The sequence below is a fragment of the Mustela erminea genome, chromosome 11, assembly GCF_009829155.1.
Source record: "Mustela erminea isolate mMusErm1 chromosome 11, mMusErm1.Pri, whole genome shotgun sequence".
In the NCBI taxonomy this organism is placed as follows: Eukaryota; Metazoa; Chordata; class Mammalia; order Carnivora; family Mustelidae; genus Mustela; species Mustela erminea.
In genome coordinates this window covers 60165237-60186614 of record NC_045624.1, presented here as the reverse complement: position 1 = coordinate 60186614, position 21378 = coordinate 60165237, and the positions used below count along the sequence as shown (strand labels likewise).

Sequence of the window (21378 nt, the reverse complement as noted above, 5' to 3'; positions counted from 1 at the left end):
AAGAAATATATAAACAGTCCCTCATCTGCCAATTTGGCAATGTTTTAATTTCTGCATGTCCAGAAGGACAACTCTAGTTGTCCTTATAACCCACTATAATTTTAAGATCTCTTCTTAGTTCAAGATATGAGATAAGTTAAAATGCTAAAACAAATAATATAATGATACAGAATTGCTAAAAATAAAAAATGCAAACTATTAACAAATAGTAAAAAAAAAAACAAAACTGCCCATTCTTAGATTTTAAAAGTCCTATTAATAATATTTTGCTTATATCATGATAGGATAAATTAATGTAAACTAATCGGAAAACTGTTTATATTAGTGTAAAATGCAGTTTTATCCATAGTTTGTAAACAGTCGCCCACCTGGGTATTCAATAAAACACTCCGAGGATTAATTCCTTAACTTATTTAAGCTTATGAATTATTTTCTAAGTAAAGGTCCATGTTCCTCCAAATACATCAGTCATTTTTTAGGTTTATTTTATATAAAGTTAAGTCTTCAAATCTGATTTACAGGTATACTAATAATCATGGGTAAGAATATATTCAGTGCAGAGTTTTAAAAGATTAACTTGGATAAGTTATTCAAATCACTTACCGAGCGACAAATAAATAAAACAAGTCAAAGACTGTACTAAAACTGATTACAGAATGGTAAGAGTCTGTCACAGAATCCGCATTTTAAAATCCCAGAAACAGAGTTGCTATGCACATGCAAAATCTGCCAGCAAGTGCACTGACTTGGAATCAATGAGACTTAAACATCTAAGAACCAACAAACCTTTGAGAACAATTAAAATAGATACTTCAAATTATTTTAGATAAGCGAACACGTTTCCTCATAAATGTAATGTCCTCACAACCTCCAACTTGGCAAAACTACCTGATCAAAGTTAACACAACGACCTCTGTGCAAATTTTTCTTGAAAAAGTTAGGTTTGACTGTATGGTTTATGTTGCAAGAGTAAGTAATCTATTGCAGTAAGTTTCATTTACAGAGACAAGCAAAATGACCTTTAAATATAACTAAAACTGTCATTAATACTTACCTTTTAAGAACATGCAAATGAAACCACCCTTTCAAAGGGCTACTAGAAGAGCTATTTAACTTAAAAGATCTATACAGACTGCAAAAGCTTTTTGGAGAACTAGAATATCAGCAAAACAAAGAAACTTATTTTACATGCTAACAGCAACTTGATGAACTGCAAGCAAGACCACCGATAAAACATTGCAGTCTGGCTCCAAGTAGCAACAGCCACACTTGGGTTCCATTTAAAGAGACTCTCTTCTTTTAACAACCTTAAAAATCTGTTCCAAAAATTGCATGTTTGCCAGATAACATACAGAGAGAAATACAAATTATACTCAAAGCTTAAATAGATGGAATTTTCTCTTTGTGTTTCCCATAAAACACATCATAGGACAAAATTAATATTTCACATTTATGACAAATCCAAAAAGAAAAACTCTCCAAGTATGGACACCAACAAAAGTCCCTCAACATTAGCCATTTCTCAAGTTGTATTAAGCTGTATTGAAGCAGTATCTCATTGTTCCTATAAAATAAAGTTTTACCCAATAAAAGATAACAATAGATTACAACACAAAATTTTACTAAAAAGTAATTAAAAATAAGAGTAATGCCTTTACATTTCGCCTTGCTGTAGTAAATAAATCCTAATAAAAGTGACACAAAAGCAAAAATCAGTTTCAGCAAATATCACATAACAGTAACAAATAGAAAACATTTCTTTAAATCCTCAAATCCCCCAAAGATTTTTTTAAAGCCATAGATTTCCTAAGTACTGGATACACACCTAACGTTCTGTGTTGTGAACAAGGTGGGAAGAAGACACTTGCACTTAAATCTTGAAGCATCCCGTCCTGATGAACCCAGAGAAACTAATTTCTGCCATCAGAAAAGTCCTCCACCAGAACACCAAATAATGATATGCGCTGCTCTAAAAGAAACAGCAAGCCGGGTTCTGGCTCTAGGAGGTCTCTCGAGGTACAATAATATAAACCTGATCAATTGCAATTAAAATCTGAACAGAGGCTTAGAACTTGAAGTCTTGGTGCATTAGTTCTTGCCAAAAGCAGATGTGATTGTGAGCTGGAAGCAATTTCTCCTGGTAATTTGTGATGACACTGGGTAGTGCAGCCCCAGATTCCCCAAAGACAAACTCATCAGAGACTCTAATGTATGCATGACACATGAGGTGGCTCTTTTAGAGCTCAATTAATTGGGCTGAACATTAAGACAGCAAGTTCAGGACTTTTTTTTTCCCCTTCTAGAGTTGCTTTTCCCCTCCTTTTAAAGCAATTTTTTTGCCTTACCTTCTGCAAGCCATGTTTCCTGTAATTGACTTAGATCTTGAAAGAGTTCTAAAAAACAAGTCAGAGACATAAACAAAAGATTTGAAAAACCTTTAGGCTCCATTAAATGGAAACACGTGTCATGAAATTGGTATTAAGTATCAATTTAATTTGGGGAAAGGAGTCAATATAAAAAGAAAATAGGATTCATGACTTAAATACCTCAGTAATCCTGCCATTTTAATGGCTATTAAGCAATACTTCTCTATGAAATTCTTTTAGTGAATTAAATAATGAAGGCAATATTTCCCCCCCTTTTAACAAATAACTTAATAAATAAGATTAGGGACATCAAATATACATATACTAGGATTCAAAAAGGCTCAGGTGAAGGTGTGCCTATCGTGTAAAACCTTCTTAAATAGAGTCAACTCTTGCAGAGGAAAGAGTAGAAAGACTGACAATCACTTTCTTTTTATCTTCTGAACCTTATATAAAAGATGGGAACAGTACATGGTATAATTCTTAAAGCACTGTATGCTTTGAGTTTCAAAGCCTCCAAACTAAAAGGGACAACTTTTAAATACAAGATCTTAGAGGAAAATTTCTACATTAATAGATTTACAAAAGTCAAAGTGAGATAATTCCCTAGCACCTGTTTATTATCAAGCCCCAAACTGTGTATTCTGTCATAATGGGAGGGAGAGGGTATCCAATATGTATGAAAATTTGAGTTAGGTTTCAGAATTCAACATGCCTAATCAAAATGCCAAACTGAACTTTGATCATTAAATCTAAGTAATTAAGTTCATTATGAATGCTCCCATATAGTTGTAATACTTTATAATAAATTGACCTCCTAACCAACAGTGCATAGAAAAAAAAAAAATCTGTAACCTAATCTCCCAAACAGGTATACTAATTATAAATTAGGCCTTAATTATGATTCAGTGAACACTTGAAGGCCCATAAACAAAATATTATGACCTTACCATGTAGTCATCAAAATCATCCCTGAAAAGTTTGCTAACAGTAAATGGTTTTAGTGTAAGGGGAATGGGCTATCAAACAATGATATACAGCTTTTACCTTCTAATAAAGTGGAAAGAAGAAATTAAGTAGTATACCTAGCTGCTTACTTTGCCCCACGGTGTTGGATATTTTTAGATTGTTACCTTGGTGTATGGGATTAGTTATGTGCCATATGGACAAGAGTACTTAAACACAAAAGAATGATTAAAAGAAGGATGTCACTGTTAAGTTTTTATTTCCTTCATTAGTTTGTGACAGGGCCATAAAATATCCTCCAGTGCAAACTGTCACATTATGTTAATTGCTCCAAGTAAAAGTCTCAGTTAAAGGCAGTGATTTGAAAGATTCTTATTTTTAAGCTAAGACTGAAGTGCTCCTCTCCTTGATGAGGATGGAGAGGATAGGTAAAGATCAAACCTCACCTTCGGAATCATGAGCCAGATCTCTGTTAATGAATTTTCTTTTCCTGACATTTGTTGGTTTCTCGTTACAATTTCTCCCACGCTGATTCTACAAAGGGAAAGATAAAATCCTTTTAAAAAATGTAAACCTCAGATGTCACACACACAAAAGACACATGCATATATAAGTCTGCGGGATCCTTTCCCTAAATTAAAGAATAAAAGTCCATAGTATCAATTCTAATACTCATTTTCAGCGTTCACTTGACGGTGAAAGCTTAGGCTGAGAATTCAGCAACCAGGGAGAGTTGCTTCCCAGCGCCAAGCTAACACATTACTACTTATCAGTCATATATTCATGGCATCTCAGCATCAAAACAACATTAAGCAATCACACTTAAAGTCGTTTTTAGCTGGATCAAAGCTAGACTAAAATACCGTGAATTTTATTCTCTCTCATACCACCCCCAAAACAAAAAATAAAAATAGAGTGGTGAAATTAAAAAAAAAAAAAAGCCTGAGGAAAAAAATGAGACGATTAAAAAAGAAACAAAAACACCCCATGTAAACAAAAAGTGTCAGCATTTGTCTCAACTTCATTCTTTTCAATGTGGCAGACAAACCCAGCCAAAAACTTTGAGTGCAGCAGCTGCTGCTGCCCTCCGTCTCCTCTTCGACTCATCTTGGGCACTTTAATCAGAAAAAAAAAGGGGGGGGGGGTCTTAAAAACAGAACTATGCCTTATCCAAATCACTGAAAGGTAAGCTCATTTTGAAGATTGGGCTTCTAGAAGCAGAGTCGCCCTACAGTGGCAACAAAGCAGATAAAGTATCTGCAATCCCAGCCCCCTTACCCCCTCCCTTCTCATTCTCTCCCTCCTCCCCCCTCCCCCCCTTGGAGTCAAGTTTATAAACAGCAACTTTCGAACTGATCACTCACATTGGTGACCATGTAAGGCACTTGCTGGTCATAAAATCCATCCATTCTGCTTCTCTTCGCAAATCTCAGCTGAGTGTTTTATATTTTGAGCATTTAGCTGGAGATTTCCTCGGGATCTGGACTTCTATCAACCTAGAGGGGAACAAGATGGCTTTTAGGCTTAAAAAAAAAAAAAAAAGTCATGAATGAAGCTCTTGAATTTGCATAGCTAATTACCCTCCAACAGTCCCATTCACAAAAATAACCCTCCCTACACCGCCTCCTTCACCTGGATCCAAAGAGAGCCAAGAGAGTTCACAATTTACATATTTTCGGCAGTAGCAAAAATCCGAACAAGAGGCGATGTATTTATTTACACTCTCGATGTTTCCCTGCGCGGTCGGTGTACCCCGGGTAGCTCTGATTCGCAAACGTGTGCAAAACTAGCAATGGCGATCAACGAGACTTGCTTTGCACCTAACGGGACTAAAGAGACGGAGACACCTCTTTCGTAAGGATAGTTTTTGCAACCCACAACCATGCAATTATCTGGAGAGACATAAAAAGTTGTTGGAAAGACCCACCTGAAGGCCACGCTAGGCGAACGGCTGCAAAAAATTCCCTCCAAATTTAATAAAAACATTAATTATTGCCCAGCACTTCCCCTTTGGAAGCCGAAAGCGCCTCTGACAGAGCTCAATTCGGTGGTTTTTCCTCTACTTCTCCTCCAGGGGCCTCCAATCCAAACTGATGGATCGCTGCCTCCCATTGGCTCCGCGTCTCTTTCACAAGATCAGATTTCGAGCTGTCAATCAGGCGGCTTGCTGCCCCTTCTCGTGGATCTCTCGCGCCCCTCTTCCCAGCGGATGCTCCGTGGGCTGCGCAGTATCCACAGCCTGCAAAAGCTACGGAGGAAATCAACTGCCTTCCTAACGCGCTGCTTATTGTCCCTGAAGGGACACTGAAGCCATGTGTATCGAGTCGCTAGTATTCCTTACCGGTGCGTTTCGTCCACTATTGGGCTGATTGCCTCAATCACTTTTGTTCGGTTCGGGTATATACTCTGAAGTGCGACCCACCAAGCCCATGCCTCCTTACTCCCCCGAATCCTCTCCCTCAACATCTCCAGCACCGCCCCCCCCCCTACTTTTAACCTGATAAGGCGCCTACCTCGGTCCTTAGACTTGTTTCCAGTAAGCTTTTGGCCCAAATTCTTTGCCCGTTTTTCAACACCCAGCGCCACTTTTTAACGGCCACCCTCAAGTAAAACAAGACCCTATCATTCATGGGACAGTAAAATAATCTATGAGTGAAAGCACTGAGGAATTGCTTGTTAGGAGCGGTTGCGTTGGGAGGGAATTTTAGCAGGACCACAGACCAATCTAGGTGAGGAAAAGTATAAAAAGCAAATGTATCCTACACGTGCACGGGAACAAGATGCATCCAGCCCACTGTGGAGGTAGGGGGAGGGCCGGGGGGGGGGGGGTGGGGAATGGGGTGGCTCGGATATCCTAGGGACCCGCACATTTCCTGAGCTTTTGTTATGTACACACGGAGGTGGAGGGTGTCACTTACTGTACTTGACGCTTTCACTTCCTCTCCAGCTTTTAAACCGCCAGAGCCCGGAGCTGGGGGCGAGCGGTGAAGGGGCTCGAGTTTCAAGGACAATGATTGGGATGTTAAAAAGTGTGGGCTGCAACTCTGAAACCACTTGCCCTGACGCGCCTACGAGGCTTGGAGCTGTAAAAAAAAAGTCGCTTTGGAAGCAGCCTCGGCCCAATAGTAGATGGGAGGCTGTGAGGATGGGACCAGGCACTTAGTGGTGTTGAAATTCTCTTGTGATCCTGATGGCGATCAGAGCTGGAGACCAAAGGACGTTTCCGGCAGCTGTTCCGCCCGTAGGGAAACGTGCTGCAGTTCTCAATTTCTATTTGAAAGTTTCCTTCCTTAAATGGAACGTGATGGAGACGCATTTACATGAGAGTGTGAGCCCACAAGACTCCATTCCAGACCCAAGGAGGGAACTAGGAGGGTAAAGATCTATGTAAAAAATATATACATATACATATATATTTTTTTAAATAAACAACAACAGAAAAAGTATTAACTGGGAAACACCCAGTAATTGTGGACAGCAAGGACACCCACGGTGCATTCCGAAACTAGTGAGTACGAGCAGCCGGTGAAACGCGAGCACCTACAGGCATTTTGGGCGGGAACTGCACTTTAACCTTGGCCACGGAAGGGTTCCGGGCACAGCCTGGGTCTCCAAGGCTCTGGGGTACATCGAGGGTGCAGTCAGGCGGGGAGCCATTAGCAAGGGTGTCCTGCCGCCCAGCATTCCCAGGATAAACCAGCCTGGGTAACGTGAGCAACAGTTTCCAAAGACCTTCTCAGCGGCCAGAGCCTGACGGGTATCCAGGGCAACCGGGAGGGGGCGGAGCTTCAGGGGAGGCCCCCGCGAGGTGCTCGCCTCAGCCAATAATGTATCGTATGTTCCCAGCCCATTGTTGTTTATTGCTGACCCCGCAGCGCTCCGCTAGGAGATTGGCCGCTTCAAGGGAAGGGGCGGAGCTTCTCCCGCCCCTGCAGCCACCTTTCGGCTCCATTCACAAAATTCCGGCCTTTCCTGGTCACGTGGTTGGGGGCGTGGAGGGGCAGGGGAAATGACACAACAAAGGCCCAAGTTTCCCAAACCAAAAAACTTTTTTCTACCCCTCCATCTCCGCTATAATTCGTCTCTGAACAAATACTATTTGAGGAAAAGGAGGCTTGGGTCTGAGAACAAGAGGAAAGGAACTCAGAAATTAAAGGCTCACGGGGCGACAATCTCAGGGTGCACTTACTACGCGAAAAGCTGCGAAAAGGAGCGGGGAGAAAGCCTAAGGACAGACTACTAACTTGGGCGTCAAGCCATTGCTTTTAGAAGTGCAAAGTTCGATTGCAGATTTCAGTTTTCTCAACCAGCTTCCTGTAGTTTTCAATTTTACCTTTCATTCATCCCACAGTTTCCTTGTTAACTTTTTTGAACTTTCATTTAGGAATACTGCAGGATTTTTCTGGCTGACAGTTTTAGTTTCCACTTCCCAAGTCCTCACTCTTTCACAGGCTCCGCAAAGCACTCCCCCTTCTCCCCACCAACGCTAGACTGGCAAAAAGAAGCTGCGCCCTAATCCTCCGATTTTATTCTGTAGTGAGGGCGGCGGAGGGGCGGGAGTGTGGGGGGGACCGCTCCATAGTTACGCCTTTGGATTCTTTAAACGCACTCAGCTCTTAACTATTTGATCTTAACAGTAATTGAAAATGATGTTATGTGAATAAGCAGACAGTCAGTCTCGCTACAGCTCAGTTTTGTTGAGACAGCACAATTTTTCTGAGCTAAATGTGCCCCTCTAGCAAGTGAACTATTGGACCATACTCCTTTCTCCCACTTTTCTTCTGCCCTTTCTCTTTCCTTTTTGTGCTATGATACCTAATGAAACACTAGCTTTTAGTTTGGCTGCTGTTTATCTTCTGGGTCTGGCACTGGGAGAAAAAAAAAAACACAATAGACCTAGATGCCTAACATATTTCAAGGACTGAAAAATTCGTTTTTCAGAAAAAGTTGCCATTGTGGAAAATGTCTATAGAGAGGAAGCTGTTCTATCCACAGAGAGGAACGTCAAAAGTTGCTCAGAATTTCCACTACTTTTGAAAGTGAGTCTTTAAGAAAAATCAGCTTAGTAAATGCCAGTCCTTGAATGGAAAATTTCATTTTGGCAGGATTTCAGGCAAAGAATGGCAGAGAAGAGGCCAAGAGGCTTTGACATTTATTTACTCGTATTTTGAAATCCCATTTGGGTTTTGAAATAGAAGCTCTTGAGAGAAAGCCCCCACCTTAGAAAAAAAAAATTCATATCCAAGTTTGGAAAGATTTTAACTTTCATATAAGCTACTTAAATCTTTACAGTTCCTTTGCTGTTATTTAATAAAATAAAATAACATTCTTTAGTGGCTTTTCTGCAGTTAACTTATTATAGCATTATACTGAAAATGCATGATGTTAAATGATGAGTTTCTAAAAGCAGCAAAAAAAGAAAAATTATATTGCTTGTTTTAAATTATTAATATGATTAAAATTAAATAAAATTTGTTCAAATTGTGTTGATTATTAAGTAAAATAGTAACTTTTATAATTTGTTTCTTAAAAATATATAAAGCAAATTGTTTATGGCCTAGTTTGCACAAAGCTACATCAAATAGGTAAGAAAAAAAAATCAACTACTAAGTAGCCAAATGTGCAAAGGAAATAAACAGATGACTATAATTCCAAAAGAAAACTTAGAGACTTGCCAAAATGGTGAAAGATAATTAATAGCTTAGTGGGCTCCCTGTGAGAAGAAAAAGGAGGGATTTGATGGGAGGGTGGAGCCTAGGAAGAAGGGAAGGTATCAAAGAAACTGAAGGTCTTGGGTCTCACTATCAAACCTGCCATTGTCAGCCTGGGGCTATCTGCAAACTTCCCAAGAAGAGGAAAGGCAAACACATGTATAATCTTAATTATACAAGAAGTCAGAATATTATGCATTTAAAAAATAAAGAATATTGGCCCCACATCAGGCTCCTTGCTTGGAGAGGAGTCTGCTTCTCCCTCTGCCTGCCACTCCCCCACTTGTCCTCTCTCTCTCCCTCTCTGTCAAATAAATAAATAAAATCTTTTAAAAAATAAATAAGAAAGAACGTTAAAAAATTTTTTACTACCCAGGGATGTCAGTATTGGGATAAGGGCACTCACATATATTGCTGATCAGAATGTGACTTTATGCAACATTTTTAAAGTAATTTTACAGTATCTACTGGATCCTAAAATTGGACCCCATAATCTGATTTGGAATCTACCCTATAAAACTAAAAGCAATGTGCATAAGAATGTTTGCTGAAGTATTATTTAGAGAGGGAAAAATTTAGAAGCAATTTCAATTCCCATCAATAAGGGAATGGTTTCTGTTTTGAAGTTTTTGTTTTCACTCCTGAGAGTTTAGTTTCAGGTGTGCAGGACGGTAACAACACTTCTATACCCGCTGCTCTTCACAAGTGCACTCTAATTCCATCACCAGCTCAATCCAGTCTCCCTCAGCCCTCCCTTCTGGTAACAATGGGCTTATTCTCTATAATTAAGAGTGTTTCTTGACTTGTCTCTCTCTCTCGTTTATTTTTCTATACTTGTTTGTTTCTTAAATTCCACATGAGTGAAATCATATGGTATTTGCCTTTCTCTGACTTATATTACTTAGCGTTATACTCTTTAGCTCTATCTGCGTCATTACAAATAGCAAAATTTCATCCTTTTTTATGGCTAACAGTCCACTGTTTAAAAAGCTTCTCCACGGGCGCCTGGGTGGCTCAGTGGGTTAAGCCGCTGCCTTCGGCTCAGGTCATGATCTCAGGGTCCTGGGATCGAGTCCCGCATCGGGTTCTCTGCTCCGCGGGGAGCCTGCTTCCTCCTCTCTCTCTCTCTGCCTGCCTCTCTGCCTACTTGTGATCTCTCTGTGTCAAATGAATAAATAAAATATTTAAAAAAAATTAAAAAATTAAAAAAAAAAATAAAAAGCTTCTCCACAATGAATGAAACAATGAACAAAACTAAAACACAACCTGTGGAATGGGAGAAGATATTTGCTAATGACATATACAGTGAAGGGTTACTATCCAAAATATATAAAGAACTTAAAGACTCAACACCCAGTAAACAAATAATCCAATTAAAAATGGCCAGAAACATGAACAGACATTTCTCCTAAAAAGACTTTCGGATGGCCAACTGACACATGAAAAGATGTTCATCACTGATCATCAGGGAGATGCAAATCAAAACCACAACGAGCTATCACCTCACACCTGTCAGAATAGCTAAACTCGACAACACAAGAAACAAGTACTGGGGAAGATTTGGAGAAAAAACAGCCCTGGTGCTTCACTGGTGGGAATGCAAACTGGTATGGCCACTGTGGAAAACAGCATGGGGGTTGCTCAAAAAAAAAAAAAAAAAAGTTTTAAAAAATATAAACTACCTTATGATTCAGCAATGGCACTATGGGTATTTACCCAAAGAATACAAGAAAACTAATTCAAAGGGATACATGCACCCTTATGTTTACAGCAGCATTATGTAAAATAGTCCAACTATGAAAGCAGCCGAGTGTCCATCAATTGATTGATGCGTGTCTAAAGAAGATGTAGTATAGATAAGGGGATGACTTTTAAAAAGTATTATAGTTTCATGTTTTGACGTTCAATTTTGGTTGTGTCGCTGTTAAAAAGTATGCAATGTCCTTGATTCACAAACTTAAGATTGCATAAGAAACTCCATGTTAAAAATTTGGATTCCTGGGTGGATCCATAGAGTTTCTAATTCAGTACGCCTGAGCTGGGGCCCAGCAAACATATCACATACAAATCTGGTGGCAGGGCATTTTGTTATAATTGGTTTCTGAATCTTTCTTGAGAAACCTGGATTGGACTTCTACTAAAATCCAAAGGGAGGCATGCATGTTTATTAGCAAGGACATGTTTGGCTTGACCCACAAAATGTTGACCCTCATGGGGAAATCACTGTCAACTTCTAAAATTCAGATTTCCAGTACTGCATGACAAATGAGAGCATGTAATAACACTGAGCCCAAATTCCTTCATGGCTACAGTAGCTGGAACTGAACATTGTTACTCCTTAAGGGGTAAAGGAGCATGGGCTCTCAATTTTACTATGGTCCACATTCTTCCCCAATTCATTTTTTTCTTGTTAATGTTACCCAGCTGAGCCCTGTGAGCATTTGCATGTGTCAACCCTGATTCCCAAGTGGCTTAGCACATCAAGTGAAAAAAGCATGAGACAGAATAAAGAGAGTAATATATCCTCTTTTTGTTCAAAACTGAAAATAAAGCACATAAAGGTATACATATATACACATACAAAATACACACACACACACACACACACATACACACACACACAGACACCATAGTTTCTCAACATTGTTTCATTACTGCCCCTTAAGGAAACTTTTCGGGCATTTTTTATCCCTAACTGCCCTCTCATTAAATTTTAATATCAGAAATATACTGTGTATCTGTTCATGTCCTGTATTTCTTTGGAGAGTCACAAACTATTATAATACTTAACAGCTATTCCTCCAAGAATGCATTTTCAACACTTGGGGGCAATATCACCCCCACTGAGTATGTACAATATATATCTATGCTTCTTTTTTCTTTCTATAGATACTATATTTATCTAAACATGTTGATTTTTTTTTGATCATCAAAAAGGATACAACCATTTTTATTTTTAGTCACATGTACCTCTAGTAGATCTGATTAATGTGAAGTAAAAGGTAACTGAATTTTTCTCCTAGTACTTATAGGGGTTGGTTACAATATGCATGTATTACAGTCAAGTTTTTTATACCACTGAAAGAATGAATGAATTAGTAGTTTAGATTAGAATTAGTTTTGTAAGAACCGAAGAAGTTTCCATTTGTAGAAGGTCAATATATGTAGGTGGTCAGGGATCATAACTTTTAAATGATACATAATTTGGAATAATTATGCTTATAAGCAAAGAACAAAATACAAATCCTAAACTTTCCTTTAGAAAGATGACACCTTACATTTTTAAAAACCAAAAGCATGGCATTGGTAACTTTCAAACAAACAGCAAAAATAAATAAAATAAAATAAGTAAATTAAATTAAAAAGAGTAAAACAGCAACAAAGTTCACCAATCTCTACTCTTACAGTTGTTTTCTGGACCACAACAAGAAATGGAGATATGGTTGCTATACTTTCCTCAAATGTAAAAGATGGATTAGTTAACAGAGACAAAAAGGGTTCTAAAGGTCCATTTTAGAAATTGACTTTTATTCCTCTGGGACACAACTTGAGAACACTCAAAATACCCAACAAGCTAACCTTTTATGTATATTAGACATTGGGAGGAATAGTATTTCCAGGCTGGCTTCCCAAGGTAACCTCCTCTAGAAAGTCTTCCTGGAAAGAGTTTGTTTTACCCAATTATGATCCCCAAAGGAGAATTAGGAGAATTCCTCCTTCGTGGCTCTCAAAGGTGACATTTTTCCATAGCTCTAAATTATGTATAAATATTTCTTACTGCCTTTCGTTTGATAAACTCCTTAGGATCTTGATTACAATTGTGTCCTTAGTCATTGACACAGAGAAGGTGTCAAATGCTTGCTGGAGGATGAATGGATATCCAGTAAATGGATAGCATGCTCCTGAACTGCCTTGCTCTACAAATATAAACAAATTTCAAATATTTAAGCACTGTTATGAGCAATGACTTTCTGAAAACAAAAATCTGTTGGGCAATTGGCAAGGGCTGACTACCTGAGTAGAAATGGCTTTTAGATTAAAATTTGCTCTAAAAATGAAACAAGATGAAACCAGAGAGGGAGACAAACCATAAGAAACTCTTAATCTCAGAAAACAAACTGAGGGTTGCTGGAGGGGAGAGGGTGGGACAGATGGGGTGGCTGGGTGATGGACATTGGGGAGGGTATGTGTTATGGTGAGTGCTGTGCATTGTGTAAGACTGATTAATCACAGACTGGTACCCCTGAAACAAATAATACATTATATGTCATTAAAAAAAAAAAAGAAAGAAAAGAAAAGAAAATTAAAAGCTACACTCAACTGAATATATTTCTCACATTTGTAGGTTTATCTCATTTAGAAACAACAATAACAACATTCTTTGTGATTTCTAAAGCAGTGATATTTATGGGGCCAAAAGCAAAGTATCTGAAATATATAATTCAGAATCATAGCTTGTACAAATATGACCTTTTTAAAAATTTATTAAATGAAGGGTTTGTACTCGATGCCCTAGAACCCTTTTGAAAGCAACCCCCTGACTTTCTTACTTTTAATCAACCACAGTACAGGAGAAAAAAAACAGTATAATAGAAAGAGGGTTGGTCTCAGAGGGTCATGGATTTGAATTATTGGCTCCAACACAAGGCAAATCACCTTATCTTTCTAGGTCTCAGTTTCCACATCTATATAATGGATATAAAATCTATTTTCCAAAATTGCTGTGGGGGAGAAACGAGCTGATGTATTTAAACTGCAGAGTTGGTACTCCATAAAAGTAACGTTTCTTATCTGTTGGAACTTTACTCTGATGTCAGACAACAGATCTCAACTCTCAGTTAATCCTCATTGATGCCATTATTTACATTACTGTGACCTTCTGGATGACTTTTAGAAATGTCCTTGACACCTGGGAACACTCAGCCTGACTTCCTACCCACGTTTAAAACAATTTTCTACCTTCCCATCTATGTGAGGACCAATTCTTGGTCTCTAATAATTATCCTCCTCAGGTGAGGGACTGACACAGCAGAACCTCCCCTGGTCTCTGGTGGTTGGCTCGCTTGACGCCTGACACAAGAGGCCAGTCTTCTTGCCTCTAAGATCTCATTATAGGATTCAAAAAGTCTAGCATGGTAGTTGAAGGAGAGAGAGAATTGACAAGAAAGCACAACAGAGAAAGTAATCTCAAGAAAGTAAAATAGAATAGATGCCCAAAACAGAACAGTTTCTAAAAAGGAGGCAAAAGAATAGCCTCATGTCTGTAACTTCCTTAAAACCTAGAAAGTCTTCCTTGAATGAGGGTCACCAATGATACTTAAGTCAGATTCTTGGTATTTGAAGAACAATGTGTCTTTGAACTTCGTAATAGTGATTTCACTTCTTTGTGATGTTCCTGAATTCCCTTTTATATTTAAAATGTTCCTTTTGTCCTGAATTCCTTCTCAAGTTTAAAAATAGCCGTTTGACTACAGGCATTTCATGTAAGCACATCAAAGAAAGCTACAAATCTTCTTTGTATCTGTATGACACACTCTAAATAAAACTCAGGTTTTTATTCCTGGTTCACTTTTATATTCCAAATTGAAGTTACACCCTGTTTCCATTCTGTCAAATATTATTAATGCTTATTAGTTTATCAAATATATTTCAGGGCAACACAGTCCACCCAGAAAAAAAGTTAATCATGAACGAAAGCTTTACCTTTGTTAGGAAAGATGGGTGTCATTTGAGTCAATGAAGGAAGCCATTATCAGAAAGGCATTCAGGAAGCAAAACCCCATTGCCTCAGGTGTGTGTATGGAGGAGACCTAAAAACAATTTAGCATTTAGAATTGGAACATACACACATTCTCACACACACCCCCAAAATCCACTCAGAATTCTTAAAATAATAAATGTTATCAGTTAAAATAGAGGAAAAAGCCATGACATTCGTTATAGTTATTTATATATTGTTGTTATTTGAATCATTTGTGACACAATTGAAGATACCAGTGCTTGATTCTGGATGATGTAATCTTACAGCAGGAAGAAGCATCGGTAGGTAGCTCACCTAGTTTGATATCAGCACCATAACAAGTCTTATTCTCCAACACATCCAGCCATACTTAATAAGAATTTGTTAACTTACTTAAGCCTTCATTATCTAATAAAATCGTCAAGAACACTCCACACCATTGTTTCTCAAACTAACTGCCCTGAAAGACTCATTACTTATCTATACTGTGTAACAAACACCCTCCAAATTTAATAGCGAAAATCAACCGACGATTATTATCTCACAGTATCTCTCAATCAAGAATCTAGAAACAACTCAGTTGGGTGTTTCTGGCTCAGGGTCTCTTTTGAGACTGTAGTCAAGCTGTGGGCTAGAGCTGCAGTCATCTGGAGGGAAATCTGCTTCTGAGCTTGCTCATGTGGTGGTTGGCAGTCCCAGATCCTTGTGACTACAGGCTATAGAGCTTAGTTTTTCACCACAAGGGTTTCTCCGTAGGGCTGCTGACATGGCTTCCCAAGTGCAAATAACCCAAAAGACAGAAAGCTCGAGATGGAGGCCCCAGTCTTTTATGTCCTAGCCTTGCAAGTCACAAACGATCACTTCTGCTCTATGCTATTGGTCACAAAGACCAATCCAATGTGAGAGAGGGATGGCACAAAGCAGTGAATATCAGGAGGCTGTCATCATTTGGGGACCATTTAAAGGTCTCTATAAGACTTTTTTTTTTTAAGATTTTATTTATTTATTTATTTATTTATTTGAGAGAGAGAGAATGGGCAGGGAGGAGGGTGGGGGAAAGGGGCAAGGGAGAAGCAGGCTCCCCGCTCAATCCCAGAGCCCTAAAATGATGACCGGAGCCTACGGCAGATGCTTAACCTACTGAGTCACCCAGGTGCCTCATAAGGACATTTTTCTCTTAAAAATATCCAATCTGTCAGAGTCAACAGATTTATTTGCCATTCGAATGTATTCAAAATGGCTTCCAAAATTAGACTTAAGGCTCTACGGCAACAAGGGCTTTATCTTATTTATGGCTGTATTCCTACACATAGTTGAGTGATGTCTTGAAAGATTTAGTAAAAACATCCTATTTTTAAAGCTGTTAAACCAATGTTCCAGGCTAAATATTTGCATCCCCCTCAAAACGCCTATGTTGAAGCCCTACCTGGAATGTGATAGCATTGGGAGAGGAGGCCTCTGGGAAGTAATTTGGGTTAAATTAGATCGTGAGAGTGGGGCCTCAAGACAGATTAGGGGCTTTAAAAGAAGAGAAAGGGATTTCTCTCACATACACCCCATTTCTCCCCCTTCCCTCCCTCAGTCCCTCTCTTCTTCCCTCCTTCCCTCCCCAAAGGTCCCTCCTTTCCACGCTCTCCCCTCCCCATGCCCCCCTTCCCCCTTCACAAGCAAGCCATATTGGCACATAGGAAAAAGCCAGGCTATGAAGAGAGAGCCCCAGAACACGACCATGCTGGCACTATGATATTGTATTTCCAATATTAAGAACTGTGAGAAAATAAGTGTCAGGCACCTATCCTATAATATTTTATAACAGCAGCCTGAGCAGACTAAGACACAAAGGAAATCGAGAACTTAGAGGAACAATACCATTTAGGGATTTAATACTCCAGGGTTGGGATATGTCTAATAATAACTAAATCCCTTATGCTGAAGTTCGAATGTATTTCCTACTATTAAATTCTCTATTCAGTATTCATTACCACAGTGTACCAGGCAGTGTCTTACATGAGAAGTGCACAGATCATACAGCACCCCCAACCAAATGGGAAGCATAAACTAAAAGTAGAGATACAAGAGCAACAAAACACCCCTTTGGAAGGGCCTTTCATGACATGCTCCCATGGTTCTCCTACTCACTCTCTCTAGCATATTAATCTGTCGTATTTTCATCATAGGATTCAGCTTGTATAGGATTTTCCAACTCGTGTACATATGTGTCCTAGTTTTTGTTTCCTTCCTGACCCCTCCTCTCTCCTCCTCTGCCTACCACAAGTTGTAAGCTCTAGAAAGTAGGGTGGATCCCAGTGGTCTTAAGGATTGTTTACAAGCCTGCCTAAAACTGGACTTGGCTCAAACTAAGCATGCACCATGTACCCCTTGAATGAATACAGTTAATTAGAAGCATGTTCAAGGCGAAATGGAATCTTTCACTCTCTTCTATAAATCCTGTCTCCGAATGTCCATGACAGGGACCTCAAATTCCACTTTTTCTTGTTTATGCTTTCGCTTAGGGTCTTGCCTCAGAGGCTTTGTTCTGCCACCGAGTCCCCTTCTGCTAGATTCTGCAATTGTGTGGAGCCACAGAAGGAGCCCAATATTCTTGCTTCTGTGCAGTGATTCTGCTTTTATCATTTACATTACTTAATTTAGTTTGGAACTAAGTGATGTCAATGGGAGTTTTGCATGAATAAGGACGGCAAATGAATCTGTTCCAATTAAATGGAAATTAAAGAGACATTTTCGAGGACGTTTATTCTAAAAATTGATCTGCTTTGCAATTAGTCTCATGTAAAATTATTTTTTCAGTAGTCATGGAAATCACAGGTAGCCCACTAACCCAAGATGAGTAAAGTAGACAATTTCCTCAGAATTATAAAAACTTGAATGGGAAAAATGTTTTGTTTTGTTTTTAATTAGAATTTTTGTTGTTGTTGTTGTTCATTTTTAACTGTTCTCATTTGTGAAACATAGGAGGGTGAGAGATGAGTGAGAAGAAACACTGAGCTCTGCTCTGGGCACTGAGCACTTTATATATTGCTTGATTTTCTCATGAGGTCTTGAGAACAGCACTAGCACTAGCAGTATTAGTGGCCCTTTTTAAAGTCAAGGAAACCCTGAACTTGATTATTTCGAGATCGCTTGAAAGCCTTTATGATTTCCTGGAACTGTGCCATCATGCAACCTTTGACAATCTGCTGTTCTTACAAAGTATGCTTTTCCAAATACACACTTGATTTTTAGGTTCAATCACTGAACAAGCTACCCACCTACTTTTATACCTTCCATTTCCCTCTGCTGAAAAAAATCTGTTTACTGGGTTAGGAAAATCCACAGAAAGGGATACACTATGAGAGCAAGCCTCCTGCTAATCTACACCTCCTGGGGGTTAGCCTTGGTGAGAAAAAGCTGAAGACAGTGCAGTCCCTAAGTACTTCTAATTTCACACGTATGCTAATGATGCAGGTTAACCAAGCCCCCCTGAATAAAATGAATCTGCCTAACAAGTGAAGTCTCAAAACTACTTAGGTATATGTGGCAAAGTAGACATTAAATCTGAAGCATTATTTCCAATAACAATTATAAAGCTTGATTCACATAAAGTTTCACATTCAGAAATGTGGGGCAACTTTATAAAGTCTGATAAAGTTTCTTCAATAAAATGGGCATCTCTGTGAAACAATTTAAATAAATAAATAAATAAATAAATAAAAATAAAGTCAAGGAAACCGATACTCAAAAAAGGGAAAGGATTCACCCACAAGTCATAGAACCAGTAAGCAGAGAAACAGAGACAGAAACCTCAGGTCATTCAACTCCCATTCACCTCAAGACAAATGAATGAATGGATGCTGAAGAATTGTGCAAGTCTGGTTTCAAGTACTTTCTAAGTGTAGTCTTGATGACTGTGATTACACAATAAAGTGAACACAGTTCTCAAAGTTTGTCCTGAGGGAAGGATGTTATCTTGGAACACTAATAGGTGTTGTGGGGCAGGGGGGTGCTGTGCTGGGGTAAGTTTAAGAAATGTTGAGTTGAATGCAATTAAGTTAATTTAAACTAAAATAAAACAAATATCCCGTTGGCACTTACCAGAGCCTTTAATATGAGAAGGTTCCCAGTGAACTAAATTTCAGTGGAGGTGGTTTAGGGCCACCTAGAGTTGGGGATGGTGAGGGGTTGGGGTTGAGACCGAGTAAACTTATCAAAAGTGTTTGAACACCTACTATTTTTCCCTGGGAGAACATTGTATAGGACTAAAGCTCTATGGATTCAAGTGGGTGAAATACTCGTGTTAATTTTCTGAGCAAAAACAAAGCAACAAAGCAGCAGTAGGAGTCGACCCCAAGGGCTACTAATTCTATTGATTTAATATCACCATGTGGACATAAAAGACATTCTTTCCTAAGAAATGGTTACAATAGGAATAGGAGAAAATTGCTATTGATTAGTATTGATGAAATGATACTTGCATTTCCATTTTTGTTCCATTTTTGGGTTTTTTGAGGTTTTTTTGTTTTGTTTTGTTTTGTTTCTGTAGTGCCCTAAAGCTATCAGTCTCTCTGGCACCTAGAGCCTTAATGAGCTCATTCAGGAAAAAAGAGAAATTGTTTGTCATGTGGAATATCAGAGCATCTTTTATAAAGAGTTGGGGGTTCTTGAGTAGTTCATCAGTTTGGTCCGATTGGGGATTGGTAAAATTAAAACAAAAACAAAAACAAAACAAAACTATGTAAGTGTTAACATAAAGTTAACAGTCTTTATTTTGCCAGATAAGAACCCAAAGAATATCAGAAAAGGCATGGGTGCGGGCGGGTAGATATCAGTGGAGAAAGGGGAAATACCTTTAACTCTAAAATTCTTTTATAAAGGAAGAATACATTGTAATGAAACATTTTTAAAATACAAAGAGCATATAGTTGAAAAAGTTCTAAGAATTATTTACTACGATCTCATACTGCCTATGCATTATATATGTATGTATATGTGTGTGGGGGTGCCTTAGTCTCTTCAAGCTGCTAAAACAAACATTCCCTGGCTGATTTATAAACATTAAGACTACAAGTCCAGGATTAGGGCACCAACATGGTCATGTCCCTCTTCTGGATCACAAATTGCCTACTTCTCTTGTATTCTCACACAGCAGAGGGTGGACACAGGCAGCATTCTTGCAACTTTTACAAGGATGTTAATCCTATTCATGAGGGCTTTACCCTCATGACTTCATCTAATTCTATTTATTTCCCAAAGGCCTGACTTCCTAATACCATCATATTGGTGGATAGGGTTTCAACATATGAATTTGGGAAGGACATAAATATGCAGACCATAATAACTTGTGAAAAGAGTTTACTGTGTAGGCATTCGACTGTGAGCCAGAAGTGGAAAACCACTATCCTAATGTCAATCCCCGAACCAAAGTATGGGCCCCTCAATCTCTTATTTTAAACCCTCATTATTTTTCAGAGCACAGAAAAGAAATACATACCTCAATGCACTGCATATTATATAACACTTAAAGGCTATGGAATTCTGGAATGTTACATAGCACTATTTCTCCAATAAAACATGAATATTCGCAAAAAAAATAAAGTAAATGTAGACTGTAACAAGGCTTGATATCAGTACAGGTAAGGATACAACGTTTAAACTACCTTTTAACCTTCAGAGTATTTTCAGATCTATGTCATCAATCCCCAACCCCCACCCCCAAATATGGCTCTCCATTGAATTAATGAGGCTCAGTGAAACAACTTATTTGATTTCAGTCTTATGTTTTGTGAAATTGACCTCAGCTACATTTTATTGTCTACAAGCACTTTCTCTTATGATTCTAGGAATGCAGTTTAGCAGTAAACTTAATCCCTTTTGGTTGGGAAGAAATGATGGAATGCCATTCACTGGGAAAAAGGAAGAGTGCTAAATAATAAGTAGGTAACTACAGAAGAAAATTATTTCCACAACTAAACTGAAGAATGTGTATCTGTGAACTTTATTTATTAATGAGAGGCAGCATAGCACAGCAGTTAAGAACATGGCTGTAGTTTGACATCTGTGGGCCCTAAATGCTTTTGCTTTCATGGGCTACTTCCTACATTGAAAAAAAAATTTTTATTTATATATATATGTATATACACATACATATATAATTTTATTGTTATTTTTAAGTCTGTTGGCATAAGGAATCATCATGTATTCAATATTATTACATTCATATTTATTATATAATCAATGTTACTATGTTAACTTTTTACTTCTGATTTTCGAAGAAATTCAAATTGAAACATTTTTGTGACCCCCTAAAATATGGTGAGCCCTTGGCACTGTCTGTATGCTTAATGGAGAAGTCAGCCCCTGTAAGGAACAAAGATTCTGGAGCCAGACTGCATGGGTACAAATCATGCCTTCTCTGCTTAACAGATGGGTGACGTGTGGTAAGTTACTTTACTTTCCTGGGCCTTCATTTATTTTGTGAAATGGGGAAAATAAAATATCTACATCACAGTGTTGATAAAAGGATAAAAGAAATTATCTTTTGTCAAACAGATCAATGCTTGTCACATTCACTTTCTCTCAGATTATATACATTTGATTA

At 38.4% G+C, this 21378-nt stretch overlaps 1 protein-coding gene across 9 annotated transcripts in view; it reads right to left on the bottom strand.

The window, feature by feature from the left end:
• The window catches only part of ETV1 (ETS variant transcription factor 1), a 245643-nt gene that overhangs the window by 89608 nt on the left and 134657 nt on the right, over positions 1-21378 (bottom strand). For 3 of the 9 annotated variants that reach the window (XM_032305975.1, XM_032305974.1, XM_032305976.1), the window contains 5 exons: positions 14747-14853; positions 4965-5161; positions 4697-4828; positions 3779-3866; positions 2346-2393 (listed from right to left, as the gene is read on the bottom strand). In XM_032305975.1, coding sequence (XP_032161866.1) covers positions 2346-2393; positions 3779-3866; positions 4697-4741 — 181 coding nt within the window. In that variant the 5' untranslated portion in view covers positions 4742-4828; positions 4965-5161; positions 14747-14853. Of the gene's footprint in view, positions 1-1825; positions 2265-2345; positions 2394-3778; positions 3867-4352; positions 4467-4497; positions 4574-4696; positions 4829-4964; positions 5162-5259; positions 6107-14746; positions 14854-21378 lie in introns of those variants that run through there. The other 6 variants (XM_032305972.1, XM_032305977.1, XM_032305978.1 and 3 more) reach the window with 6 other exon arrangements.